Source organism: Microtus oregoni, unplaced genomic scaffold (genome assembly GCF_018167655.1).
Source record: "Microtus oregoni isolate MIOR12 unplaced genomic scaffold, Mior012 000065F_ref0000479, whole genome shotgun sequence".
Classification (NCBI taxonomy): domain Eukaryota; kingdom Metazoa; phylum Chordata; class Mammalia; order Rodentia; family Cricetidae; genus Microtus; species Microtus oregoni.
This window is the reverse complement of record NW_024543875.1, coordinates 947,083-973,320: the sequence shown is the minus strand read 5'-3', so window position 1 is coordinate 973,320 and position 26,238 is coordinate 947,083. Positions and strand designations below refer to the sequence as shown.

General features: G+C 40.1%; 1 protein-coding gene across 1 annotated transcript; it reads right to left on the bottom strand.

Annotated features, from left to right (window-relative positions):
• Window positions 1–544: 544 nt before the first annotated feature.
• On the bottom strand, window positions 545–26,238 carry Socs6 (suppressor of cytokine signaling 6). The gene is made up of 3 exons (XM_041640833.1): window positions 26,053–26,238; window positions 19,943–20,066; window positions 545–5,905 (listed from the first exon to the last, which is right to left on the bottom strand). The coding sequence occupies exon 3, from the start codon at window positions 5,776–5,778 to the stop codon at window positions 4,138–4,140; it is 1,641 nt and encodes a 546-aa protein (XP_041496767.1). The 5' UTR covers window positions 5,779–5,905; window positions 19,943–20,066; window positions 26,053–26,238; the 3' UTR covers window positions 545–4,137.

Here is a 26,238-nt window from a genome sequence, read left to right as displayed (position 1 = left end):
AGTTCAGGGAAAGATTTTGATTTCAGAATAGGCGAGTGATGGAGGACATCCAATGATATCTTCTGTGTCTCAGCTTGTGTGCATGCACGCACGCGCGCGCACACACACACACAAATTTTTACAAAGCAGACAATGAAATTCAGTGAATATTGGAAACCTTTCTTATTTATAGATTTTTCTTCTGGTAAAATACTATTAAATAATAAGATGTCTTTTAATATCCTAATACAAACATTTCATAGTTAGACAAGCATAATCACTTTGCCTAACTTGCTTTTTGTAAGATTTTAGTACTTTGCTAGTTGTAATTTAGTCTTTTAGTTGGTTTCTCAACTCACTGCAGTCATTAGATTAACCACTGCCACTTATCAACACCAACTGACCACTAGTTGGGCATCCTAAATGACACTTCACGTTTCCCTTTCTACTAAGATGTTCCCACTCTTCAGTGCTCACTTGATGAACCATGCATAAACTCTCCAGCAAATCATATGCTAATTAAGGCAGAACCTGCACCTGGATGTTACAGATGACAAGGCAGATGTTGTGAACCAAACTTTTATTTACACACTGTATCTAGAAGCAGATACATAAATTTTTATACAATTGATTTCCAAAAAAATGTGCAAGAAATTACTATAATTCGCTTACAAACCAAAACACATTAAATCAATGGACTTTGGATAGTTCATTCTGTGGTGTTCTCAGTACAAACGGTACACACCTGATTTGAAACGTACAAAGTGTAAACTACAGCAATCTGGATTGCAGGTATTAATCTCACAGCACACCAACTATGAGACTTCTTTACCCCAACATGAATACATACTGTTTGGAAATTCTAAGACCTCCTCATCCTCTCTCGTTGGAGAATTTGGATCACTTTTCAAACAAAAGTACATATTTGCCTTGTTATGACTAATCAATAAAAAGGATGTTATAAAAACTTTAAAGGATTAAAAAAGTATTAAAAGAAACCAATTTTTTTATTATTAACGTACCAATACCTTTAGAACTTTAAAGTTATTTGTGGGACTGGCTATTGTTCTTCATTAAAGAATATTCAACAAAACTGTCTATTGCTGGTAGTGTCATTCCATTTTCTAATTAACACTTCACATTCAATGAAAGAAATTCAGATTTAAATCAAAATATATTATTTTGAATCGTTCTTAAGTTTCTTTCATATACAATGTGAAATGTACGGTAATTAAAGTTGGTATTCCTGAAAGCAGTTAGATACTTAGCACTAGGAAAGAAACAGCATAAACCTGTAAGATTTCAATAACTTCCATACTGTTTCAGTAATACTGGCTCAGAAACTATGACACATACTTTGTTTTATCTTAATGCCAATGAGCTAGCCTTTTTGGCACTTGATTTTATTCAACAGTAAGATGGTTGCCCTATGTAGCTGGTTTTCTTAAAATTATTTTTAGTTCTGTGGTTATTTACTGTGATATGTGACATAAGTTTTCAGATTATTGCACCAAGTAAAAAGAAAAGTCTTCCTCAGAGAAAACAAGGTATTTTTCAAGTACTTTCTGCAGCTCTCATATTTATAAAAATGTGTTAAGTGTCCTAGGAAGCCCCAAGTAACTTCCAGCCTCCAGCACGTTTGGTGGTGAAATACTTGAGTTAAAAACAAAACAAAACAAAAACCAATTCACTTGTCACAAATGGATGCAGCTTTCCTGCTTGCTATTTTCTTGCTTTAACCTAGGAATTTTAAATGTGCAGATTAAGAACAGCTTAATGGCTGTGTTTATATAGTCTAAGATCAAAGAATCCCAGAAAGTTAACCAACTTCTATCTAAGCCAAGATACAAAACAAGGACTTGGTCTTTCTCTTTCCATTTTTAACAGAGTTCCAGTTTCCCACTTCAGTCAAATAAATGTCTTGGCTACAAAAACACAAAAATACTGACAATACACCTTTCTGTGAATCCAATTTCTCAACAAATGCCAATTTTTATTCATCAACTATTGGAACCTGATGATTTCAAATTGAATTACAACAGGTCCTGTTAAGTATGAAAATACAGTTCATCAAAAGTTGTTTTTCGTAATAAAGATTTCCCTACAAAGTAGCACAAAACTGATTAGAAAGACTTCCATGAACATCAGAATAATCTTGGCCTTTAATGGGTAGACCCTAACACGGTGCACCATGAGAAAGAGTAGGACACAAGCTATGTTCATGTGAGACATGTTGGGGACAGTCCAGAGACTTTTATGAGCCATGATCTTGAGGACACGAAGCCTCTTGACATTCACCATCAATACAGTAACTATGTGACAATACCTACCATATAACGTAGATGCAGGGACTTTCAACCCACATAGATATATCTTCAGCTGTTTAAAAATAAATAGTTTTGCAAAAAAATAGCTAAGTGTCTTGCATTAATTTGATAACAAGCCTACAACTCTGCAATAGTTCTTACTCCAATAGCTTATAATGAGTGCTTGTATTATTACAGTATACTCCATATTCCATCATATTAGATGAAACACATTAGAAAACGAAATTCTTTGTAACAAGGTCCAACCAACATCCCATCAAAAGTAAGTACCTTGTTCCTTATAAGTTAAAATGCCATTACCACTGTAACACAATGGCACTGTGCCTTTTCTTGCAATATCTCAATTCTACCCCTAGAAAAATAGAGAAAAATGTAAAGAGAAGGATATGTTTGGATGACAAAGCCAGAAAGTTTGACCTAAGACCTTTACCCTTGTGATTTTTCTTTAAGCATGTATAGCTACAAATGCCTTCTGAATGGGGCAATCTTTAAATTCTAGCACTTAATATTTTTAATAACACCATTGCAGAACTCTGAACTTAACTACATTCCAAAATAAGTTTTAAAACCTGGCACACCATTTTCTTAACACAATGATAAAAAAAAACTAGAGAAGCCAAGTTACTTAGGAATTAGCAAAATTAGCATATACCAAAATGCTATCTTCAAAGGACAATCACAACAGGAAACTCTCTGCAAATCTGATTTTTTTTTTCAGTTTTTCTCACGCACATCACAATTTCCAATTATTTAAATGACGTCAGTCAGGGCTGTTGTTTTGGGGGCAGAATGGTCAAACCCAGCACATTGTAATGACTACAAAGAAGAAAGGTAAGTCAACTTTAAAATAACTTTTCTATTCAAATCAATTTACAACTTTATATAAACTTCAATGTAAGAAAATACAACTCATTTATGAAACTTGTTTTGTCAAGTTTATGGAAAAAAGTATTGACTAAAGAAATCATAGATAAAATATTTAATTGAAAGAATCTCTCATTCACACACTCACACACTGCTCACGAGAAACCAGGGTCATCTCACTTTTGTAACAATGGTTTGGGCTTTACAGGGCTTTAAGTTATGCCAATTTGTACCCGAGTTTAATGACAGAAAAGGCAACAATTTATAAATTGGGTATATATTTGTTTACAATTTTTAATGTAAGGCCATTTATCAAAAGAGACAAATCACAAGATGAAAATGAAGGCAACAGAAATTCAACTTCTCACAACCAAAACAATTATCACATCCTTAAAAAATAATTTAGAAAAGTGTTGTACAGATATGTTGCAGATTTGCATTCCATTAAACAAGGTTGTGTCAATTCACAATTCTGAATAAACCTTTTTTAAAGTGTGAGAGTTAGAAATCATTTTTCAGTGTATTTGTAGATATGTTTTATCCCACACATTTATTCAACTGGGCATTTAACGTCATAACAATTTTTATTCTTTACATTTCATTCAACTTTACTTAGGGTTAAATACACATGAAATGTGCTTTAATGCATAAGAATCACAGTGGATAGCAGCAAAGGACTGGGGAGGGGGTTAAGGAGAATCTGGTCATTCACATTGTGATTATTCTGCACATTAAAGAAAGATAACTCACACTTCTAGATCCTCAAGACATCCTTTTCCAAAGAATCAAAATAAACTCAAGACAACTTGCAGACACTTCCCCACCCCTGAATAAACTGATGACTCTTTCACACGTAAAAACTAAAATAGTTATGGCAGCAAAGACTTCAATGGCGATAAAAGTCTGTAAACTGTACTCCAGTCTTGTTTCTGAACCCCAAAGTGCAAGAAGCAGGGCTCCCAATCTTTCAGTAGTGCTTCTCCTGCAAATAATCCTTCATTTTGTTTGGCAAAGGCAGTTTCTGAATCAAGTCTATTCTGGTGTACTGACGTATAACAAAGCGGCACAGGTACTGCAGAGAGCGCACCTGCATGAACCGGGACACTGGATTAGTCAGTCTGACGGGGTAAGTCGCAGATCCAGGCAACCGAGACCTTGAATAACAAAATGCTCCATTTTCGGAGTCCCTGATTGAATGCTCGATTAAGTCAACTATAGACGTATGCCCTTCTACATCTGGCTGCTCATAGAAGCTGAACCTACCATTTGAGTGCTCAATTCTAGTGTGAAGTGTTTTACCATGGGAGCGAAAGCTCAGGCTTAAAAGGTAACGGTCATCAGAACTATCCCGAACAAGAAAAGAACCATCTGGCACATTTGCCAGTTTCCCCTCTGCCTCCCAGCGTGTGATGGGACCCCAGTACCACCCCTGTTTTGCAAGCTTCTTCAGCTCCTCCGTTAGACTTGTCACAACCATGGGGCCACTGCTCTGCACTGAGTCATAAACTCTGGCAACCCCAGGTGCAGAGTTGGGATCAAAATTCAAATGACAACGCACACTTTCAGCCATGTGCACATCCGGGCCCGAGAGGCCACTGAAGTTCCTTTGGATTGGGTTATTCTGCATTGGAGGTAGCAATGGTGAGAGGGGAGGGGCATCGTCATGACCTGCTCTAGGGCTCTGCAACATGACTCCTGTGGTGCCAATCAACAAGTTGTTCACCGAAGAATCCACAAGGATCTCTGGGGCTACAACCAGGTCCTGGTCCATCTGACTGTCGTCTTCGGAGAAGGCGCTCGCCCCGGGTAGGGGCACGGCTGACACTTCCATGGGTGAGGACGTGTCCAGGCAGCAGCTGCGCGGCCCTTCCAAAGGGCACATCCCGTCTTCTAAAGGCACGGTGTACTGAAGGTAGTCCTGAGACATGAGTCCAATAACTACAGGCACGTGTTCCTCCAGATGGAGGCGCAGGTCCCCGGGTGAACCAGGGCTGCAGCGGGACTCAGGGTGTGGCTCCGGCTGCTGGTCACACAGCTCCCTGGACTGCAACAGCTCCCTAGGTTGCAGGTTCCGCAGCTCTTTGGGCTGCAACTCCCGCAGCTCCTTGCGCACACCATTGACTGGGCCCGGGCTGGCAGCATGCACCAGTGCCTTCACCCGCATCTCCATCTTGATGCATGTCTCCTCTGAGCTGGTGGGCCTCAGCGGCCAGGGTGTGGGGCTGTAGTGGTGACTGCGCAGTGATGTGGAACGGATGGGCCGTGGGGCACGCACATCCTTGAGGCCACCAGGCGCTGAAGCAGAGGAAAAGGTATCCTCATCTGTGGGCGCAGTGCCGCCCTTGCCCTTGCCCTTCTGCTTGGCGGACAACCGCCTCTTCAAGGTGCCCATCAGGCTCTCGCTTTTGGACCTGTTCTTCCCTTTCTCATCCTCACCGCCAATGTCGCAGCTGGCCATGTCCTTGCCATAGCAGCTCCCAAATAAAGAGTCATCTTTCACAAAGTCGCCAGCGAGGGTCTGGGGCTGAACCACCATGAACTCGGTTTCGTCTTTGCTTTTACTCAGGTTGAAAGATTTCCGGAAGGTTTTCAGACTAATTTTCTTCATTGTGACTAGCTACCTAATCCTAACGGGTCAATTTCTCTCTGGAGCAGCTATCCCCAAACACCGGCAGGAACTATGAAGCCTCATGGATGAACTCTGCCCAGCTTCATTTAACCTCTGGAGCTATTTTCTGAAAAACAAAGAAAAACAAAGTAGAAAAAAAAAATTAAACATTGTAGTTTTCAAATAAAACATAACAATTTTTTTTTAAAGCTTCAAAACAAATGTGCCCAAATCTAGTCTTTGAAATTTCATCCTGAAGATTTGGATAACTGCCTGCTAGATACTGGATATCAGGGAAATACTGGGCCCTTAATTTACCCCATGGTTTTTTTGTTTTTTTGCTTATTATACAGGTCAGGACGGGGTTTTTTCTATCTGACCAGGCTCGTCCACTGCCATTGCACCAGGCTGAGGGAGCAAGTCACAGTGAGGGCACTGCTAATGCCGTGGAAGAACAAGTCTACACTTCAAATACGTGCACATGAATTGTGAGACACGTCTTTTCCATGGTCCTTCATACTCCTGAAGGCACAGCTCTTGGCCATCACAGGGGCACTGCCCGACTAGAAGAAGAATGTATGTTTCAGGAAGAAATGCTATAACCTTTCCACCCACAGCTTAGTGCAACTCGGTTGATTAGCAGAGCACAGCTCTAACTTACTCTGATTTACTAACACACAACTACAGTGCGTTAGTAGTGACCACACACACAACACAGTGCAATAACATGAATGTTAGTTATGAAGTAAGGCAGTAGAAGAGACAGATATGTGGATGATAGAATACAAAGTTATCTGGAACACACTGGTAACACAGGTGGGAGCTCAGGGAAGGAAAGAATCTGAGAAGTGTTCAACTTTAACCACAGAGAGCAGGTGGTTGTGTGTACACAGAATCTGCATGAAATCATGCTCAATGAAACCACTCAGACTAGACAACCTATCAGGAACAGCTACATCACCTTAATAAAAAGCAAAAGAAGTCTCACGGTCATACACTGTTATTGAAAGATACTATAAAAATAGAATACTTACAAATATTTGGAGCACAAGCTACTTTAAACATGAAGCTGTACTCTGAATGAACTCACTGAGTACTTGGTCTTGCCCCAGGTGTAGAAGATAACTCCCAGATAGCAGACTCAGCAGCGGATTCTGAGACAGTAACTTAACTAACCTGGGGTTAAAACAGTCCTGCTGGCCACTACCACATATCTATACCACAGACGAGAAAAGCACTTGGCAGATATCTATTTGAAAAATGCTATCAATGCATGTGCAACTCAATTCTAGTATTAAGAGGAGAAGATCCAATCCCAGATATCAGAAACAAGTTCAATTAAGCCATATGTTTTTTAATCTTTTTTTCCTGCATCTTCTAGGCAAAGACTACTCTACAATTTTTTAAAGAGTATCTATTTTCCTGTTTGCACTTCCAAAAATATATGTCATCTTTTTATAGGATTACCATCTGTCTTGTGCCCAAGTAAGTGTTTTGAATCAATCTTGCCATTTTTCTAATTCAAAGTTTTAAGTTTACGTATACACTTGAAAATTTGCATGATAGTTCAAGGGAAAAGGTTTTACACATAAAAATCCCCCCCCCCCGCCGCCAAAACCCACAACTCTACAGGGTCAGTGAGATGCCCAGCAGGTAAAGGCACTTGTCATTAAGCCTGATGACCTCCAAGCTGTCCTTTGACCTACATACAAACAACTGTGACACATGCAAGCACACACACACTAAATATTAAAAACTGTTTAAATAAAAGAAAAATACTGTATAAACAGGAAAAAAAATCTAATTACTTTACACTTTTTTTAAAGACAAGATCTTGTGTAGACCAGCTGGCTTCAAGCTTACTATGTGCTCCAACAAAAAACCTGAACTCAATGAGCCTCGTGCCTCCAATTTCCTAAGTGCTGAGATTACGGGGAGGGGGGCACTCTGGGTGCTACCACCTCGTTTTAAAAGGATGGTTCCAGGTGGCTATGTGTGCCATTCATTTTTAACATCTAATACAAAAACTAGAGACAAGTCAAACAATGACTTAAAGTTAACAAAGTAGCTAGCTCCATTATTCTCCTTTTACAAGAAGGAAGTAAAACCTGTGCAATGAAGCTAAATCATCTGCTCCTTTCCCTACGCCCCACGCCCTGCCTACAGGTGCAGTCCTCACTCTCAGCGTCCTTAAACTTTCCACCTTCTGCGTTTTTAGTCTCTTAGAAGACCTATATCTACGTTTTAGTCTCTTAGAAGACCTATATCTGCGTTTTAGTCTCTTAGAAGACCTATATCTACGTTTTAGTCTCTTAGAAGAAAAATGCTTTGGGGGAATAGCAAAATGTTTTAATTCCATATTCTGTGTCTGTTGAAATTTGTCCTGAAAACTGAGTTTAAAAGTAATTATCTGTCTATTTAGAAACATTAATATACTCATTACGCATTAACATAAATCGGCTTCCTGAGAAAGAACTAAACTTTTCAAACAGTAAAAACAGAGAAAGAGAAGTAGCACTGCTTCACATTACTGAAAATCCTGTGCTAACAGAGCACACAGCTGAGCATACATCTGCTTCTGCGTTTCATCTTTCAATGTGCTCTTTATTCCAAAGTTAAGAAGAAATTCAACACACAGAGACCACAGGAAGAGAAGATAGTTTGCGTAATACTTTTTATATACCTGTGCATATTTTTATCTGATAGTTCATCAAATTCAAGGAGCAGTTGTTTCATGTATTTGTGTGTATGTATCTGTTCACACATCCACACACTTGAAGTTTTGGCTGCAATCTCTTCCTCTACTACAGTTTATTATTAAGACTGGGTTTCTGGTTGAGCCTGGAGCTCAATATTCCAATAAGACCTGGGAGTGTGTCTATCTCTGGCCCCTAGTATACTCGGGTTCCAGACGGTGGGCTGCACCGCCCATCTTTTCACATGGGTTCTAGGATCCATATCCTGGCATCCACATTTGTGTAGCAAGTACTTTATCCACTGAGCAATCTCTCCAGTTCCAAAAAAAAACCAGGGTTTCTCTGTAGCTTGGAGCCTGTCCTGGAACTAGCTCTTATAAACCCGACTGGCCTTGAACTCACAGAGATCCATCTGCCTCTGCCTACCAAGTGATAGGATTAAAGGCATGTGCCACCACGGCTAGATAATAGTTTCTTAAAAGTTAAATTGCACCGGAAAATCTGAAATTGTATCGAGATTTTTACTTTCACTCTATTTCATACAAATTAATTGTATCTTGCATTTGAATCAATGTTCCTAAATGATTGTGTAATATTAAGCTTTAGTTTGTCATACAACACCAAAAAAGGTTTGTTTTTGTTTTTACAAAAACCACATTTGTGAATATCACCACAGATCCCACTAGAAAAGTCCTTGGGGATAGATGGTCCGATCTCAAGTTGTCAGTCTTAAACACATATACATATAAGCAACACTAAAAAGGTTGTATTTATGCTTGTGCATATATGCATGTAATTGAAGAGGTCATGTATTTGAGAAAGGAGTGCAGTGGGTAGAGGGAAAAATTAAAAAGAGGAAGAGATGGCCATAGCAGCTCACAGCTGTCTGTAACTCTAGATCCAGGGCTTCTGACACCCTCACACAGTCATACATGCAGGCAAAAGACCAACGAACATAAAATAAAAATAAATTATATATAAAAAAGATAACACCTTCACCCAGGAATCTGGTAGTTAAATCAGCAGCAAGACATTGGGAAGAATATCCAAACTCAACACTATAACATCATCAACACAGAATTTGGGAACAGCTTTGTAAAATTACTTGAAATACAATTCACATATGCTTTAACCAAACAGACATTCAATTAGCAATTTGTTTTTTTGGATATGTTCTTGTGCCAAAGCTATAAAGACAACAATGTCCTTCTATCATTTGGTTTAAACAAATCTACTGTTGCTTACACTGTTTAATGTGGTAAATATAAGCTACATTTTATCAGAGGGACAGAAGAACTAAGTCTTTTGAATATACTATTTCATCAGTTCTTATCATCTTAGAACCTTGTAAGTTTGATTAAGCAATTATGACACTGTAGAACTGGACTGAGATTGTGCATACCCCAGCTCTGCTTAGAAGTTACATTATCTTAGACATAACTAAATCTACCACTCATGTAACTTATAAAGTTAAAATGTGCCTATATATGAGATGTGCTTAAAGCAATAGCCTACATGCTTGTAGCTAGTAGTAAATAGTAATAGTTCCACTAAATAAATAGGGAAACTGAGGCACAAACACTGTTAAGACACTTGGCACACCTGATCAGTTGATTCTAAAGTCTATTTAATCATGACACACACCTTTATAATGCATAAATCGTCTTAGAAAAAACACAGTTTTAGTCTAAACTGTAGAAACAACAACATACATACATCAAATATCTACAGACTAGTTTAGTAAATCATACAGGTGAAGATAGATGTTCAAGAAACATTACTGAGAAAAAGAAAGCTAAAAAACAAAATGCAAAGATGGCCCTATTTGTATGTATGTTTATACCTAAACATCTCAAGTGATACATAGATAATAATAATTATACCTTAAAAGGACAGGAAAATTGTCAGAAAGCCCATTTTCCTTTTCCGGTACTTTCTGTAACAACTAAGCAGGTTTAACTTAAGAACTGAACAACTACTCCAAGTTATCTTACCTGCCAGAGTCGAACAGTGAATTTCAAGACAAGGCTCTGCCAAAGGTACTCCCCTCAGGCCCTCTCCAGCCATGCCCAAGTCTTCCTAGTTTTAAATGTCACAATGCCCAGTAGTGTCTTCATGTCTGACTTCACTCTATAAATCCTACACTCACTTCACCAGCAGTTTCCTTTCCAATTCAACAATTCAATCAGCTGTGGTGAAGTCTATTCCCTGGAACTTACACCTCATCCAGCCAAATCCCTGACGTCTAACACCCTGATACCTGAACTCACCCAAAACAGTGTTTTCAACACTCATATGATTCCTACAAGTTTCCTTAATTTATACCCGTTTCTTCGTTTCCTTCACTTCTTTGATCATTCCAAGACAGTTTAATAATGTCTCCAAAGTCCACGAGGAACCCTGAGTAGCATGCAGGCACTGAAAGCTCGGTGAGTGACTTGGAAAGGCCACTTATTTCAACATGCTAACATGAATGAAGCAGGTCGATTCACAGCAAAATCAAGAGAATGGATGGATAAGCCTGACTGAGTCATTTCAGGACTACTTATTTCCTAGTGCTCTGGATGCCCCATCCAGAAATACAGGCAAAAACAGCAATTTGCCTAGGGGGTACCTGTATCATGATGCAATAAGAGGCTTTTAAGTCCCCCCCCACACACACAAAGTAACTGAAGCTAAGCTCAGGAAAAAGCAGTCTATGCAGGAGGTGGCAAGGCTCAGAGCAACAGAGGAAGGACTCATCAGAAAGGGAAGCAGAGATAGAAAAGAGACAAGGGAGGCCAGAAGGGAGTAGGATGACACATTAAATGCTGAAGGACATTCTGCTACCAAGAATTCTACAGTCAAAGCAATGTGGGTAATCAAGAAAAATGAACTCGCATGAGCATAAACATTCATGCACTGAGAAGAGGCTGGACAGCTAGCAGGTCTGAACTACAAACATCAGGAAGAAAGTGCTTCAGAGAAAGTGTCACTTAGCAATAACTGGAAGTGATAAAAGTAAAGGTTAATTTAAATCCTCTCATTTCTCTCATTCTTCTGCTTTAAAGGACATAGGAAAGTATAAATCAACTGTAGTACTCATGGAGATGCAACATACCAAACACTAGATACAGTGTATGTAAAACAACACAATAGATCAGCAGGTCACAGGGGAAAAGGAAACATATAATATACTAGATACAATGTATGCAAAACATACCATACACTAGATACAATGTATGCAAAACAACACAATGGATCAGCAGGACACAGGGGAAAGGAAACATACCATACACTGGATACAATGTATACAAAACAACATAACACACACTAGATACAATGTATACAAAACATCACACACTAGATACAATGTATGCAAAACAACATACCATACACTAGATGATACAATGTATGCAAACAACACAACTGATCAGCAGGGCAGGGGGAGGCAAACATACCATACACTAGATACAATGTATGCAAAACAACACAAAGGAATAGCAGGACATAGGGGAAGAGGCAAATTTTACCAGATTTAACATCATTTTGAAGTACACTGTGGTAAGAAATAACTAAGGGTCCATGAAGTAGTCACAAAGTACTCTGAGAGCCTGAAGTTAACATTTAAAATATGCATTTAACACAAGTGTTCCCTTAATATAGGAAACATATAAAATGAAGTAAATTTAAGAGCTAGCAAAATGACAGATGTGAATGTGACAACATCAATAAATATGTTACACGTAAGTGGACTAAACTTTTAAAGTGTTATGGCCCAAAACGTACTCTGTGGGCAAAACTCAGATCATCACTCTTTTCATATGTTTGTCAAGGAAAATTAGTTATGGTATTACTACTAGCTGGCTAAAATCAAAACAAGACAATTACATGAAATTCAAATTTCTGTGACTGTAAATTATTTTTATCAAGCAAGTATCACACTTGTATATCACATACTGTCTACAGCTGCTTCCTCAAAACAAGGAGCTCAGAGGCTCTATAGCAAGCAAAAGTTAACATATTTGATAGTTTACAGAAAAAGTTGATAGATCCTAATCTAATTAAAGGACTGTCAGAATAAATAAATAAAAATGAATAATAACGTTATGTGATGTGCAGGTTACTCTCTTGTAACCTTGATGTAAAACAGGGTCGTTGGAGAAGAGGAACTGTGAGAATCTAGTTACATTCTAAGTTTTCATTACTATGACTTTGAGAACCATCAAACAAAAACGGCACTGATTTGCAAGCCTCTTGTTCAAGGACGGAGAGTTCCTGAAATGTTGGAGGCTGCTGTTTGTGGGAGGTAACAAGCCACATGTTCTCACTCCCCTAAACAAGTTTGTCTGACCCATCTGCACCAGATGTTCTTGATTGCATGTGTGCAGGAGGGTCACAGACAGAACTATGTCACGATATACACTTGCCCGACTGGATGTAGGCTGGAGGTATGTCAGGATGTATGCTTATCCCTGACTAGACCTGATGGGAAATGCAATGAATTACAGGTTTTCCTTTAAGCTGCTGCAAACCATGATTTGGGACCACTTCCCAGGAACCTGGGTATGGACCTGACCAGAATCCATCTATTGGCCAGTGTTTAATTACTGCTTGCTTCAAATTTGGCTTTAAACTGTGGTAGTGGTCTTACTCTCCATAGGTAGGAACAAGAGAATCTCAACTGAGAAAATGTTTTTCCATCAGATTGTCTGAAGGCAAGTGTGTGGAGACATTTTCTTCATTGGAGGGGGCTGTTTTTGGAGATAATGTCTTTTTGTGTAGCACTGGTTGTCCTGGAATTCACTGTGCATACTAAACTGGCCTTGAACTCTAAGTCTGGTCTGCCTCCGCCTCCCAGAGTGCCAGGATTAAAAAGCACGCACCATCACAGATAGAACATTTTCTTGAATGGCACGAGTGTGGGTATTATGGGGAGGGCAACCTCTGAGTATGTGGTCCTGATTTGTACTGAAAGCAGGCTGAGCAAGCCAGTAAGGGGCCATCCTACATGGGTTTCTGCTTCAGTAACTGTCTTCAGGTTCCTGCCTTGAGTTGCAATCTTGACTTCTGTCAATGGACTGTAAACCATGATATGTATGCCAAATAAAGCCTTTCTTCTCCACGCTGCTTTTGGCCATGGTGTTTTACAACAGTAACAGAGAACAAACTAAGACATGCTATCTATAAGTTCTTCTACAGTGGAATGATGCACATCACTTGAAAGGATACAAAAGACTATACCAAGAGAGTAACCATAAAAGCTAATAGCTCAATTAACATCAGAAAAAAACAGGCTTTAAGAGAGTAAGTATTACTAGAGACTCAGACATAGTACTACTAGAGAATAAACATTTTAAAATGAAATGAAGGTTAACACATCATAAAGATACAGTATTTATAAATGCATATTCATTTAACATTAAACCCCAAATACATAATGGTGTGAAAGGAGAAACAGACAATTCACTAATGCAAAGATTTCAATGAAGCAGACACCTAGTTCACTGGTAGACACTGTTTCCTGACAAAATCAACACTGAGTTCAATCCCCAATGTGAAGGAAAAGGGAAGGGGAGAAAAGAGGGAGAGATAAAAGAATGGGAGAGAGAAGAAAGGATGAAAGAGAGAAGAAACGGAGAGAGGAGGGAAAAGGAAGAAAAAGAGAAAGGGTGAGAGGTTAGAAGGTTGAAGATCCCAAAAATAAAAATCCAAAACTAGAAACAAAAGAAATCCAACATTTTGAAAATTTCACACCTAACATACTGTGATAGATTGCAGCCAAATGCAAAGGTTAGAAAAATAAAAAGATGACCTTCATGTTATGTACTCTAAGGGAACACAAAGAACAAGAGCTATGTGTTCAGACGTGACTCCTCCCTAGGTCATCTCACTACATACAATTAAATATTCAAACTCTGAAAAGAAATCAAAATCAGAAACAAAAATCTCTAATGAATTTTTTTCAGATAACAGAGAAGAAAGAAATACTTTGTAAATCACTCGTAGCAGTCAGTACTACCTGATACCAAAGCCAAATACTCAAAGACAACTGGAGATACATTTATTCCTTGGTGATCCAAAAGGCCTTAAGACTCAGTATCAGCAAACGAAACTTGACAACATGTAGAAATCATTATAATCAAGTTGTATTTGTATGTGTTTGTATGTGGATCATGCTGTCAAGATTTGTGTGTGTGTGTGTGTGTGTGTGTGTGTGTGTGTATAAGCCAAAGGACACCCTGTAGGAGTTGTATTCTCTCTTCCTATAGAATTTTGATCATCATCCCTCATAGTTAGCCCTGTTACCCACTGAGCTATTTCATGCCCCATGAACAAGTTGTTTAACAGGAATGATCAATTTCTATAAAGAGGGACATTCTAGATGCCTAGAAATCTCTCGGTATCAGTCCCACAGATTTCCTTGCTTCCTGCTTTGTCTCTGCATTTTCGCTTGCTACATAATGCTTGTGTCTTTCCGTTTTTATCTTTGTCTCTGATTCTGTCTCTCTAACACACTTTAATTATTCGGCCCTTTTATTTTCTCAAGAAATTCTTTTGACACTAAAACACAGTTTTGCCTGTATTTTCTACAAAAAAAATTGTCATTTATATTTAAGTATTTGGTCAGTCTAATATTGATTTATATAAGGTAGGGATTAATTTTTCCACTTGGATAACTAATTGGTGTCACAGAAAATATTGACCCTTATAAGAAAACAGTAAGAGCATTTTCCAAGTCAGTCAAAAATTTTCTAATTAACTAGCTATTGCTTAAAAGTATCTTAATGAAGTTATGCAAGTTAATTCAGCAATATTCAACTTTTAAAAATTATCATACTTTCTCCTGGCAACACTATTTTTATACATTTTACGAAGTAACTATGCTCCCTGAATTATGATTAAAAATACCTGAGCTTTAAAAATCAAAAACATCCTAATGTCCAACAGTATGAGAGCAGTTAAAACAAATGCTGGCACAGCTACACAATGGGACTGGAGAACCACTGAAGTTGGTATTTATATAGCTATAAATAACACAGAGAGAGCGCATAGTGTTCATTTGTTAAGTGGAAAACACAGGAAATAAAATTATATGTAAAGTGTGGTCTCACTTATGTAGAAAGAATAGAGAGTAAAGTGGATCAGAAGGAGCTGTTATTGGACGGCAGCATTCTTTAGACATGTTAGTCAATATGAACTTCGAGTGTTTTTAATCGAATAAAGTCTATGAGGTTTTTGTTTTTCTGAAAACTGATTTTACTTGGGAATGGTCAAGTAAATCTACCAGTTTCAAGTAAATCAGAAGGTTACTTTTTGAAAGTCAAGATATTTCACAAACAAATTCAGAAACAAAGAGTAAGACAATGGATTGAGACTATTATTTTTGCTTTAGTAAAACCTGGATAACTTCCTCTTTCTTTTCATCTTATGGAAAGGAACATTTTGTAAATCTGACATAAAATTTTTATATTGATATATACAAAAGATTTTACACACACAGGGTGAGTCATGGTCTACTGGCCTTACATATTCAAAGTTTAAATGACAACAATGGCAAAGCCTCCCTATTCAGTTTATAGCACTGGAGTCACTCCCTTGAAGATCCCCACTCTGCTCCCTCCTTCCACTTCTATACTAGAGCACTGGTTATGTCTTTCCCCAGGCCACACTTGCACCCACATGGCTAAACATGGTTGGGAAAACAGTCATTCAGAATGGACTCCTTTTTTTCTTGGGACCCACACTTCTGAGAATTAATTTTTTAAATATTTGCTTATTTTTATGTGCACTAGTGTTTTGCCTGCATGTATATCTATGTGAGGGTCTTAGGTCCCCTGGAACTGGAGTTACAGACAGTTGTGAACTGCCATGTGGTTGCTGGGATTGAACTCGGGTCCTCTGGAAGAACAGCTAGTGCTCTTAATCTCCGAGTAATAACAGCTAGAACTTTTTTCTTGGGTTTATTCTCTTTTGTTGCTGACCATTCAACCTGTATGTCTTCACATTTAAATACTCCATCTTCAATTTCAGAGAAAGTAAGTCATCAAGAGGAAACTTCACAGCTAAGACTAAAGTTCAATTGTGGAGAGCCTCCCCAACAAGCACGAAGTCCTAGGTTCAAAGCCCAGCACCCAAGAATGAAGAAGAGGAAATCGTGGATCCTACCATGTGTCAATATAATTAGCAGTGTCTGCTCCACATCAGCTCCTCACTCCTTTCTAAAGGCATCAAAGCCTGTCTTCGCATTTCCCCTTTATTGGGTCATTACTAAAAATGTTATTTCTCACTTTCTGCAAGCCATGTTCCTAGAGCATGTTCCCCTCACACCAGCACTCCCCAGAGATCGTCGTAAACTCAGCATCAACAGCTCCTGCTTTCCAGGGTCTTTTTATCAGCCACAGCCATTTCCATCACGGAGAAGCCAACTGCTCAGCCCTTATCCAAGATGCTACTGAAACTCAACCCATTTGTGCCTTTGCTACAAGGGCACCTCATTTTTAGACTCCCATGCTGGTTTCACTCCAGCCTCTTCTTGATGGAGCACCCTAACACGCAGATGCCCCCTCCTTCATCTGTATGCACACACTAAACAATTTTATAGTTATTCTTTTAATTTCTTTATTTAATTTACATCAGGATTGCATTTACCCCTCTTCTCTACTCTTACCCCAACCCCCACATCTACTCTTCCTGTTTCTGGTCAGAAAGGGGCAGGCCTCCCATCGGTATCAACAAAGCAGGGGATATCAAGTTGTGGTAAGACTAAGCACCTCCCCCTTGTCATACTTATGATGACAGTACCTATGGGTCATCCGCTCCCAAATTCCTATCTCACCATTTATAGTCAAATTATAGTCACCTTTCTTCTTGACATTACCATGCCGATGGCTGAAATGTAACAGGTTTACACTAAACTGCATGTTTTCAACCTTACTTCCAAATCTGCTTTACCTGTAGGATTCACTTCCATTTACAGCTACTTCACTTAAAGTTACCTCATTCTTTCAAGGTCTCAGACCAAAGCATTCAGAATCATCCCTGGCTCCTTTCTTATCTGAAGCTTCATATCCAATGTCATGAAAGACAAACCACAGCCACCTTCAATACATACCGAAATCTAACTGCCTTTGTCAGGATATTCTAGTTTCCTGGATTACTGAACAGCATCTTAAAGCGTCTCCTCGCCCTCCCCCTGGGTCTCCTTAGTTTGTACTCTAATAAAAAAGGCACCGGTGCCCCAGAAAGGCAGGGCAGTTGCTGACATCTTGTACTCTGGGACCTCACATCTGTAGCAGGCCAGCTTCACAATGTCTGGCATGTACATGCAAATAAGAATAATTGAAGCATAAGAAATACATTTTCAGGGCTATACAAGTAAATTTAAAAATATATAACCTCAAAGAAAAATGGACATAAAATTGTCATAAAAGAAAATAAGACAACTTAAAATTACAGCAAAAGTCTTAATAAATTTTAAGTAGGCTTACTCGCAGGCTCCCAACACTAATACATGAGAAAGCACCAGCCAATGTTTGTAGAGGCCCCTACTGACTAATCTTTTTTACAAACTTTGGCTTTTACTGAGTTCTCCATGTTATCTAATCAGAAGAAGTTGAAGAGGTTGTTACAGGAACCTCTGACTTAATGACCAGTCAGCAAGATGGCACAGCTGGCCAGGACTTCTCGCTGGCATCTGAATGGGTGAAGTCTGTGGACTGAGTTCTGACCTGTGGGGTCTGGCCTACTCTGGACAGTGTCACAATGAAAGACACCAGTTTTCATGCTGGAAATTGGTGATTGTGCTGAAAACATATGGCAACTTACACACCTATATACTTGGGCCAGGTCAGCCATAAAACAACTATCAGACATTTTAACAAACTGTTTCCTCAAACCCATGGCACCAGGGCAACACTGATAAAGGAAATTATGTGCTTCTACCGGACTTCCTATTAAGATCCTAACGATTCCCACACACCTACTTTAATTGACTATGGCACAATTACAGCTGACTATTTGAAAAGATCCATTGTAATACTCGGTGATAGGTTATATAATGTCGTAAGTCCTGTCCTCTGTTGTAATTATAATTGTTTTAATAGAATTCACTAATACATTGTCATAACTGACAGTAGAAAATTAAAATTTTAATAAATATCATTTTAATAACATTTTAATAAATATCAACAGAATGATGTTGGCTGAAATATTTCACATTCTCCATAAAGCCCACCATTGCCACTGCCTATAAAATAAGTACAACCTTTCAGGTTAGCTGCCAGGTAAAGTTCTTTAAGAATTGGGCAAACTGAACAATGACATAAAATCCAAAGATCTGTATTTTGCCAGCTTGTTTTTATTCTACTGCAGTACAACAAAATAATATTACTATGTGATTTGTTCAAGAATTTGCATTTTCTCCAGAGATGTGATGTAATTTGCTCATAAATAAAAATCTCTTCAATGCACTGAACTATGTAGTAAAAAAGTTTAACTCAGATTCCCCCACCCCCATCCCGGAGACAGGGTTTCTTTGTGTAGGCTGGCCTTGAACTCTCAGAAATCTGCCTGCCTCTGTCTCCTAAGTGCTGGAATTAAAGGTTTACACCACCACATCTGGCGTCTTTCCACTTATTAAAATGATACAACGTGGGCTAGTGAGTTGGCTCAACAGGTAAAACATACTGACACTGCCAAGCCTGATGACCCAACTTTCAATTCCCAGAATCTAAATAGTGGAAGGAGTAAACCAAATTCTATAAATTGTTATCTAATCTGCACATGTCCACCAACTGATCTCTCCAAAAAAATAGATACAACTTAAAACTATTCATGTTGACCAATGTAGACCAACAGGCTTCAGGAAGAGATACAGAATGTGGTAAAATACTTGTGTGCCTAACATGAATAACTGAGACCTGAGTTTGAGCTCTAACAAAAGGGGGGAGGTGGTAAACCAGCTAGCTGCTAGTTTTATGAAGTCCTGACTGACTAACCATCTAGTTTCTGAGGAGAGTATGTGGTACAGGCCTGAAAGTTTGGGGCAGAGGCACAAGGGTGTATGGCCAGCCTAGACAACAGTGAGTTACAGCCTTGGCAACATAGCAAAACTACCTCAAAAAGCAAGCAGCAACAAAAATCTCCATCACCAACAAGAAAGAGCATACATGTTAACTGCTACCTGTTTTAGCTGGAGTTTCTATTGCTATGATAAAACACCATGACCAAAAACAATTTGGGGAGGAAAAGGTTTATCTGGCTTACACATTCTGATCAAGTCCACCAAAGAGGGAAGTCAGAGAAAGAACTCAAAGCGGGAACCTGGGAAAACTGGAACAGAAGCCATGAAGAAACAATGCTTACCAGTGTTCCTCACTGTTCAGCCTTCTTTCTTTTATCAACCAGGACCGCCTGTCCAGTGTTACTGTCCCGAAAGAGCTGGGCCCTCCCATATGAATCATTAAGAAAGTGCACTACAGACTTACCCACAGGCAAACCTTATGGAGGCATTTTCTCAATGTAGAGTTCCTCTTCCCAAATAACAGTAGCTTGTGTCCAGTTGACAAAAATCTGACGAGCATACTACCATTCCCCCATACACAATGAAACCTGAAAGCAGAAGAAAAATATGACCAAGGGGAGCAATGTTATCTACGTAGACAAGCCTGAGCTACGGCACCCAGTGACAGTGCACCTGCCTTCGATGTGCCAAGTCCTGCTTTCCAGATCTAGCATGCGAAAATATAACCAAGTAAATTCAATTCTTCTAGGAGGGAAGACAAAAAGAAACAGGCCTGAGAAAAGATGACAAATTTGAAACAAGTCCCAATTCTTATAGGGGTGCAGGAGGTTAAGAAAACCAAAATTCATTGTGAAACATTTAAATACAACAACAAAAACACTCCCAAAAGATTGACATGAAAACCTGAGAAAATAACTAATAAATAAACCAATCTCGACTTCCTGTAGCCAACAAAGAGCTTCAGAGAAGAAAACTCACGAAAATGAGGGGGAAGAAATTATAAAAAAAAGTTTAAAGTCTTTTAAGTTTAAAATCAATGGAATATTATATTCTAAGAATAAAAGAATAATGATAAGACATATGATACCTCATCTGGGATCTAACAAATAAAGCCTGAAGACAAGATTGCAAAACTAAGCCACTAGTTTGCTATAGAGGCCAAGCAGTGGTGGCACACACCTTTAATTCCAGCACTCAGGAGGCAAAGGCAGACAGATCTCTGTGAGTTCAAGGGCACAGTGGGCTACACAAAATTGGTCCAATCTAAAAGAGAAACAGAGCTATGTGGTATGGCTCACACATTTAATCCTAGTACTTGGGAGTCACACACCTTTAATCCCAGCACTAGACAGTGGAGACAGGAAGGGGAAGGGCTGAGCGAAGAGGAATAAAAACAGAGGAGACAAGAGCTCAGTGCATTCGGTCTGAGGATTCAGTAGAGGTTAAGAACTAGTGGCTGGTTGCTCTGCTTCTCTGATCTTGCAGCATTTACCGAGATTTTATTATTAAGACCAATAAGAATTCGTAAAACAATATATCATTGTGAAGTTTTAACATTTAATAGACAATACAAAAACTACAAAAAAAAAATTCTAGACACATACAACTGCTATAAACAAGTGGTAGCTGGCCCAAGGTAACAGTGAAGGCTGGGTGACAGTGGCACTGTTTTCAAATCTCCAAGACCGTCACCCCAACTGTTCAGTGACTCTCCTTGAATCTTCCACATTCTCTGGCATTCTTGCAAGCCCATATGATGGATTCTGGGAAGAGGATTAACAGTGCCTCAAACTGAAGTCATAGGACAGTAAATGCAGAAAAGCAGACAAATCCAACCCATCAGTGCCACATAATCTATTTCTCTTGAGTAAATTATACCTAAAATTCTATACATAGCTAAACTAAAAACCAAATACCCAGAGCAAGCATTTTCTGACACAAAACCAAAAAGGTACTACCTCCTCACTTTTCAGGAATGTCTACAGGTGTGAGTTCTAGCAACTCAAGAAGGAAAACAAGAAGAATTCTGTGCTGATGCATAGGCACTTTCTGTCTGCTTCTTTATCTCCCCAGCCAAACCCATATGATTGTCCATAAAGACGGAAGTACAAGTGTCCACCTCCCAGGGTTAAATTAAAGAGCTGTGTGCATGAGATCCCGTGTTGAAACCCTCTAGAGAACTGGCATACAACTAGGCTTACTGTGTAAACACTCGTCAGAATTTATATGCTTACTTATTTAATCATCTGTAAAAGAATGAACTCTTATTATAATCTGTTGAACTCCGTCTAGCCTGAAATTATAATTTTACAGATGTATAAAAGCACAAAAATCCAGACACTTCCCACTTATTCTGCCAATCTGTGATATTTGGTAACAATATTCCCTAAATGTGGTTTGTTTATTTCATCCCTGAAAGGGATGCCAACAGACAAGTATTAATTAAAGAAGGTAGTATTTCAGTTGAAAGCAAAGCCTGTTGGGCATAGAGACACATGCTTTTAATTCCAACACTCAGGAGGCAGAGGCAGGCATATCTCTGTGAGTTTGAGGTCAGCCTGGTCTACAAAATAAGTTCCAGGACAGGTTACACAGAGAAACCTGTCTGGAAAAATAAAAAAGACAAAACAAACAAAAAACCCAAAGCTAAACTTTTTAGAATAATGCATTATAAATATCAAGATAAAATAACACACATGCAAAGTATTACATCACAAATGAGAATTTATCTTGATCTGTTTGTTAAGCCTGTTGCTTCAACCATTTAAGACTTCTGACACTATGGTCAGAATGAGGTCTACAGCAAAGACTGGCTCTCTGAATCACTTCGTAAACCAAGCTTATCTGTGTAATTACAAAGATCAAAACTAAATGATTAATTTTCTGATAAAAAATAGTTTAAATACAAGCTCCCACTGCCACTAAGGTCTTCAGTGACATCTTATAGTCCATCATTTCTTTCTTTTCTTCTCTAATGTCCAAGAGCTGGCTATGGGAAAACGTGATAATCTGTCTTCAAAATTTTAAGGCAATACTTTAGTGTGGTGGCTATAAGAAGGAAGACAGCCTCACACCACATGTCAAGGAACTTTGGAGAGGGCTCATACCGCCTAAGACTACTGAACCCACAGCCAAGTTCCCACTGGCACCCACGCTGTGATCTGTGACCCCACACACATCCCAGCAACTTGCACTCTACCAGCTATCTGTGCGGACGCCCAGTCGCTTCCCCGTCATGTCTATTTCTCTTGCCATGTTGTCTTTTATACCCTTTTCCCATATTGGACTTCTTTAGCAAGAATGTTTCTATCATATGGAGACTTTGCTGGCTCCCGGCATATTCCTGCTGAGCAGCTCAAGCATATTTTAAACTAATTACTATTATCACTTGCTAATATGCTAAACATCAACCTAGTCACATGCACTCTCAATTTTTCAACTTATCTCTCAGAAACTATTATTTTACAAATAAAACAAATAACTTTTTAAAAAGCTATTCTACAAAATCAAAGTGTTAAAATTCAATCTAGATTTGTATTTCAGTGAAAGACTGTTGCAATCAGTCTTCTAACTGTCTGGCATGTCTAATTACAAATTGGTTTTTTCTTCTTGCTTGATTATCTGTTAAAAAGTGAGGCTGCCAAAAGGATCCACAGAACTGAGGCTTGACTTCACAAAGCTATGTAAAGGAACAGTGAGGAAATATGTTACAGAATAGTTACTCTCCACACTGACAAACAACCACACTTAACGAAAGTGAGGCAGATCTGTCCATCTGTGCCATAAGCTGGTTTGGTTCATGAGTAACTCACACATATTATGGCTCCACGGGGAAATGGTTCTCTTTGTGAAGGGTTGTTTATGTCATGTGGACACAAGGGTTTTGATTTTACTAGTGTCATGATTTATTCATTTGTGCAGATCAGCCTAAACAAAGACAAACAACACCAAAGGCTAACTAACATCTACACCGTGAGCCTCTTTCTTTAATGTGATGAGAACTGCATATACTTTCTGCATACCAGGTCCCTGTTCAGTGTGCAAGTTCCACAGGATACATTAAGGACAAAAAAGGGAAAGTAGCCAAGTTCCATGGAATGCGTTGGGGACACAACGGGAAAAGAGACTATCACAGGCTACTACCCTCATGGAACCTGTATGAGAACAGAGCAGAAAGAAGAGAATAGAACAGTTAGAACTCAATGTCTAAAGGAAACATGCCAGTTTGTTACTCCAAGGTACTTAGGAAGGTTCTCTGAAGAAAGGACACTTGGCTTGAAGGCCTAGGAAAAACCCTCCCATATAAGTAGCCACTGGTACACACTGAGAGCTAATAGGACCAGTGTATCAGAGCTGGGTGTTGGAGAACAGCGTGGAATCCTGAGGAACTGAAGGGTCAGGATATAACTGTGGTGTAAGACAAGGTGCAAACCGATGTAGAAATCCTGTAGCCCAATTAAGACTCTGGATTTATTTCAAATAAAATACATATTATAAGTGTGAGATAGATTCCATCTGAGGAGTAAGACTTGAGAGATCCAAAGCCTGTTCAAGGTCATAGTCCTAGCAAACGAACACCCTAAAACACGTCATGTCCTCTCTGTGCACTATGGACACTGAAATCTTAAACTTGGTCTGGTCATTCAGATATCAACAGGACAGTCAGTTTAAGAAAGCCATACCCTGACTTCTCATGAAAATAACAATTCTGCAAAAGGACACAGGTGCCACAGATATGAGTACCACCTTTATAACAGCAAGAGGTCAGAAGAGAAGTTGCACACACATATGTCGTCCACATATGTGTGCATTGCCCTGTTTCTCATGAACACATATTCTTGGGTGTCAGTGACCACCAAGAATTCAGAAATGGACCTCAGAAGTTTTAAATAAGATTACACAACTACCTCTGTGAGCAAACCAAGAGGTTCCTAAAACTGCCCACAGTGGCAAAACATAACAGGGTTTTCTCTAAAGATGAACTTACACAAGAAGGTTACAAAGGCAAGTGGTTTCTGTCCTCTGAAAAAGGGCAGCTCTTAAAAGCAACGGCGTCTCCGTGCTCAAGCAAGGCTGGAGACGAACATGGTAAGGTAAATGACTTGGAATCCAGTTGGTACAGCAGCACTTTTCCACACCACACCCTGTGCTTCGGCTGGCACCCAAATCCCTGCCTTGCCACTCCCTGCAGGTGTCCTAACAAGGGAGGGCACTCAGATGACTTCCTGAGGGAGACAGTGTTTTAGTTCTGTGGTCAGAAGGGAAAGGAACAGGGCCAGGGACCAACTCGGAGGATGTCTTCAAAGGTAAAAAGCAAACACGCACAGTCTTTAAGGAGATGCTAAACGGAGCCCTAGAAAAGCTAAAGGTTCAGGTAAAAAACTTGGCACAGTCTGACCCAGTTCAGTCCTGGATAATAAACTCTCCTATATCCCTTATGAAGCCCACTGTCCAGAGTGTCATGCCCTCAAATAAACAAGGGTTAGAGAGAGTGGTGGAACCAAAAGGTTAAGGTGACCTACTTTCCTGGGGCAGGGAGGGATCCTAAACCTCTCTTCCCACATCCATCTACAAAGCACTGGAGAGAAATCAGTGAAGAAGAAAGTCACAGATTATAAACTACCTCTTTTGGATTTTATCCGTGAAACCTGTAAACAGTACCACTCGTGTTTTTCACTGCCTTCACAGCACTGAGAATTCCAAGTGAAATTCATTTATTCAAGTAAACTACGTGGTCCATGGTGGGGCTTGGTGGGTTAAAAAAACTAAACAGCTGCCTACTATGGCTGCTCTTTCACCTTTGTGTAGGCAGGAGTTTACCTTTGTTTGATTACAAGTTTATCTTTATTCCAAGGAACACTATAAATTAAAACTGAATTTGGGAAGTCTCTGGTGTGTTAATTCGCATTATAATTGTAATCAGTATACTGCACAGTCCTCGGGCACAGCAGTCTGTTGCCTTAGTGAGACCTTCAAGAATTCAACATTATCTCCCCACCGGAAGCCCCAGTTCCACCTCCGTCTCCAATTACAAAAAGTGGGGATGAGCACCCCAAATCGTGTTCTGACTACACACTAAGTTGGTACACACAAACTCTTTCAAGTTTGGGGCCAGGCCCTGCTCTGGGGAACAGCAACTGTGCTGCTCAGAGCCACAATGGTGTGTGTGTACCTGAAGTTGCCAACTCCGGGAGCCCAAGAGGGCCTGTGCGGGATCAGGGCAGTTTAAATGCCACGGCCCTCCTCCCGCGGCCCCTCGCGCGCGGCCACCGGGTCCCGGGTCCACTCGGCACCTCGGCCCCGGGACGCCAGCCCAGCCACCCCCGGCCCGGACAGCCGCGACGATTCTTCGCTCCCGCTCCGGGAACCCCGACCGGCCCGGCCCGCAGGCCCCGCCGCCCAGGCCTCGCCGAACCCCGGTCTCGCACAGCCGCGGGCCGCGGGCAACAAAGGCGGCGGCGGCGGCGGGCCCGGCGTGGAGCCGAGGGTCGGGGCCTGGGCCTCCCTCCCGCCGCCGCCCTCCCGGCCGCACGCGACCAGCGACCCCCGCCCCCCTCCCCCCGCACCGCTCACCCCCGCGGTCGCCGGCTCCGCTTCCTCCCCCGCCGCGGCGCGACTGCCGCCCTCGGCCTTCCTCAAGCCGCTCCTCCTTCCTCCTCTTCCTCCTCCCCGAAGGGAGGGCGCGCGGCCGCGGCCAAGGCGGGAGCGGAGCCGCCGCACAGGAGCCCGGGCCGCCCGCGCCCTCGGCACAGCCCGGTA